Source organism: Octopus bimaculoides, chromosome 1 (genome assembly GCF_001194135.2).
Source record: "Octopus bimaculoides isolate UCB-OBI-ISO-001 chromosome 1, ASM119413v2, whole genome shotgun sequence".
NCBI lineage: Eukaryota > Metazoa > Mollusca > Cephalopoda > Octopoda > Octopodidae > Octopus > Octopus bimaculoides.
Window position 1 is genome coordinate 113,662,393 of NC_068981.1, and position 4,371 is coordinate 113,666,763.

Consider the following 4,371-nt stretch of genomic DNA (forward strand, 5'->3'; position numbering starts at 1 on the left):
GCTAGGGTGTGGCACTTTTTCACACAGCTATCCTCATTCATTCTTGCCACATGTCCATACCAGCGCAATTGTCTCTCCTGCACACCACAACTGATGCTTCTTAGGTCTAACTTTTCTCTCAAGGTACTTACACTCTGTCGAGTATGCACACTGACATTACACATCCATCAGAGCATACTGGCTTCGTTTCTTGTGAGCTTACGCATGTCCTCAACAGTCACGGCCCATGTTTCACTGCCATGTAGCATGGCTGTTCGTACACATGCGTCATACAGTCTGCCTTTTACTCTGAGTGAGAGGCCCTTTGTTATAGCTGAGGTGGACCATTATATACTCAAGTATGATTTCGTTCTCAATAGAGTGTTATTCAAGGGAATAATGTGAAAAATTTCTATAATCTTAAGGTGTTTGATTATCTCAAAATGCTTTATTCCTCATGTCTCCTGTCATTTAGACACGAAGCATTTCTAAGATACACTGGCTTCTACATAACATTACAGAAATCATGGCAAGGCTGTGGTTCAATAAAATTCACTTAGTGAAAACAATATAGTTCCATTTCTAAATTTTGCTTTTTCTTTTAAACAGTACTTCGTGCTTTGGGAATACCAACTCGTTCAGTTACCAATTTCCAATCAGCACATGACAGTAATGCAAGTATAACGATAGATACTCATTTCGATGAAAATATGGAACCACTTGACTTCTTGAATGATTCTATCTGGTAAGTCTCTTAATTTGTATTTCCTCTATTATTCCATCCATATAGTCACTTAATTACTAACTATCTCTACTTATGATCTGAATATATTTGTTTTACTTTTGTGCTGTTTTTTCAGAATGTTATACAATACCAAAAAATTATGAATTTTAATTCTGTCCAGATCTTTTATGCAACCAAGTACCAAATAACATTTTGTGTGCTACGATTTTCAACACCACTTGTATTTCGTTGTCTGGGTGTTTTTTTCTGTGATGATCTTGGTATTTCTACTCCTGTCTTTTTGCAACTGAAATCTTATTGTCACAGTGCTGTATTTTACTGTTACTGAAACAGTCCTTGTTTGGTTTGCTAGATGTAAATGAAGATACAATACACAGCTGATAAATTATACAATCAGTTTGAAGATTTGTGATATGAAGACCTACCTTATCTGACAAATGATTCGTATTCATCTATCTGACAAACTGGGATGAAGCTTTCTGGACAGCAGCCATATTCACATTTAACTGTGTTAATATATTCCTCACTGTTAGTCTCATTTGCCTTTGGTTCATATATGTATGCACACCTACACATTTGTACATGCCTATACACATGATATACACACATACACACATGCAACACACAGACACACACACATACACAAACACACACACATGCAGACACATGCACGCACACACACGCACATGCACACGCACACACACTACATACGCACAGCACACACACACACACACTGTTGTATATGGATGTTTTCTCTCTCCCCATTTTTTTCCTCATCCATTTCTGTTGAAGTAAGTTTGAAACATCAACGACTTTTCCATTCTTTCCAAGCATCAAACTAATACATCTGCTTGTTGTTCCCTCACCTGTCTTTGTCTTTTGTTTTCTATACCTTTGAACCATATATACATATATATTTATATATCATCATCATCATCCTTATCATCATCATCAGTACTATCATCATCATTTAACATCCATTTTCCATGCTAGCATGGGTCTGACAGAAGCTGGCCAACTGAGGAGCTGCCCAGATTCTGTGTCTCTTTTGGCATGGTTTCTATGGATAGATGTCCTTCCTAACGCCAATCACTTTACAGAATGTACTGGGTGCTTTTATGCAGCACCAGTATGGGTGTGTTTATGTGGCACCAATATGGGTACTTTTTACATGGCACCAGCACCTAAGAGCCCACAAGATTAGGAATACTCAGCTGGAGAGGAATGCATGGGACATGCCTGTATGCAAGGACAACCATGCTTTTACTTAGCTTGACGTGTCTCAGTCATCCCATCTGTGAGTTCCAACATCTGTAGATCCTTTCTCACTTTGTCTCATGTCTTCTCTACAATTAGATATATTGTCACCTCTTGGTGCAACTGTCTTCATTCATATGCACACTGACATTACCCGTCCAGCTGAGCATACTGGCTGTGTTTCTTTCAAGCCTCTGAATATTATTACCAGTCACAGCTTATGTTGCTCTGACATATATAGCATAGCTGTTTGTACACAGGCATCATGCAATCTGCCTTTCACTCTGAGGAAGAAGCCCTTCATTACTAACAGAAGTAGTAGCTCTCTGAACTTTTCCCAGCTTATTTTTATTCTAGTAGCTATGTTTTCAGAACAACCTCCCCAACAACTTACTTAGTCACCGAGGTAACGGAAACTGAGGGAATTTGTTTTTCTGTACATTCCTGGCATTTAATGCGGCACATCTGCCACATGTAAAGACTACTTACTCTGTTAGTCTTCCAGTGATATCACTGCACCTCTTATGTGTCCATAGCTTGCACAGGGTTCCCCCAATGGAGTTCCCCCAATGGAGTTCCCCCAATGGAGTTCCCCCAATGGAGTTCCCCCAATGGAGTTCCCCCAATGGAGTTCCCCCAATGGAGTTTCTTCCAACATCTTTTCTACATATCAAGCAAGGCTATCACCCTGAAGAGATCTGTGATTTGTTTGTTTTCCTATTATCTAGTTCTGGTAGTGATTCTGCAATAACAACAAGGTCAGTCTTAAATTCCCCAGTTATAGCTTGGGGGACCATGATAAATAAGAGGGGGCTAAGAACTGAACCCTGGTGGACTCCTACTTGTACACTAAACTCCTTAGTATACTCATTGTTGACTCTCACCTTGCTAACTTTATCCCTGTACATGGCTTGTAGCTCTCACTAGTCACTCAATTATCCCTAGCTTCTGCACTGCCCACCAGATAAAGGAGCAGGGGACCCTCTCAAAGGCTTTCTCCATATCGACAATAACCAAGTACATAGGTTTATTTTTGGCCAAATATTTCTCCTGCAGTTGCCTCACTAGGAAGATAACATTGATGGTGCTTCTTCCTAGCATAAATCCAAACTACATCTCATCTATGCTAACTCTCTTCCTAATTAATTGAGCTATGACCCTTTCTGTAACTTTCATCCTCTGGTCCAGCAATTTTATACCTCTGTAATTATTTCTGTCTAGGGCATCACCTTTGCCTTTGCTACTACACCAATCAATGGGAATGATTTCCTCATGGACAATCTGATTAACTATACAGATGACTAGGCTATATCCCACTCTACCAGATATTTTAAGCATCTTTGCATAGATTGCTGATGGGCTGGAGGCTTTCTCTGTTTTCATATCCTTAATTGCTTTATCTGCTAAGATACTGTTGATTTTGATGGCCCCTCTGTTGGGTCCACATTAGGCAGGCTCTCATTCTCCCATGCATTCTCTACATTTAGTAACCTTTCATAGTGGCACTTCCAAGCATCCTTCTTTGCAGAATTTCTAACTGTAAGTGTGCCATCATCCATGCAAACACATTTCTCTTCTACCACATCACAATTTTCTCTGAAATGCTATAATGCAATCCAAAACACTTCAAGCCTCTGGTCCTCACATCACAAAACATTGGCAAACTTCCTCCTTTATGCTTCTGCCCTGGCTATGCATATCTGTCTTCTAGCCTTCCTGCTAGCTACCTGATATAGTTCTCTGCTGCCATCGTTCTTCCAGTCTCTCCAGGCCTGTTTCTTCACTCTAGTGGCCTTTAGGATTAAGTGGATGTAGTCATGCCTTTAGGATTAAGTGATAAGAAGGATTCTCTGTATAAGTCTGTCCACCTAAGATTACTACCTGTACAATATTACTCTTCAAGTCATACTTTGTATCACACACATCACCCTAGGTCTGGTTGGGACTTTGCACCAGCCACAGATTTGGTTAGTGGTGCACAGCAAGCTGTCCTGCAGGAACTTTCAGTTGCCCTCTATGTTACAAGTCTGTATTTCCTCCTCCTTTGCATTTAATTCCTCAGTTAGGGTGTCCCTAAATCTCAGACCATTTAAAAGATCCTTAAGCTTCCAAATCCTTCTTTTCCAGATTGCTCTACTTCTTGGATCCTTCTGGCCTGAAGTCCAAAGTCACTAATGACTAATCTATGCTGGGGGTGGGGTACATTCTTCTCATACATACACACATGCACATTACTTAAAACATTCTTAAACCATGTTTTTTCTCCCAAAACCTGGTTTATTTACATAAGAGATATTTAGTGTATGAATATAATGTATATATATATACATATAATACATACATACATACATACATACATATACATATACATACATATATATATATATATA

The 4,371-nt window shown here is 39.5% G+C and overlaps 1 protein-coding gene across 1 annotated transcript in view; it reads left to right on the forward strand.

Moving 5' to 3' along the window:
* LOC106878543 (protein-glutamine gamma-glutamyltransferase K) overlaps nt 1-4,371 on the forward strand; it is a 142,812-nt gene that overhangs the window by 85,732 nt on the left and 52,709 nt on the right. The window contains exon 8 of the mRNA XM_052969397.1: nt 589-724. Within this exon, the coding sequence (XP_052825357.1) occupies nt 589-724 (136 nt within the window). The remainder of the gene's footprint in view (nt 1-588; nt 725-4,371) is intronic.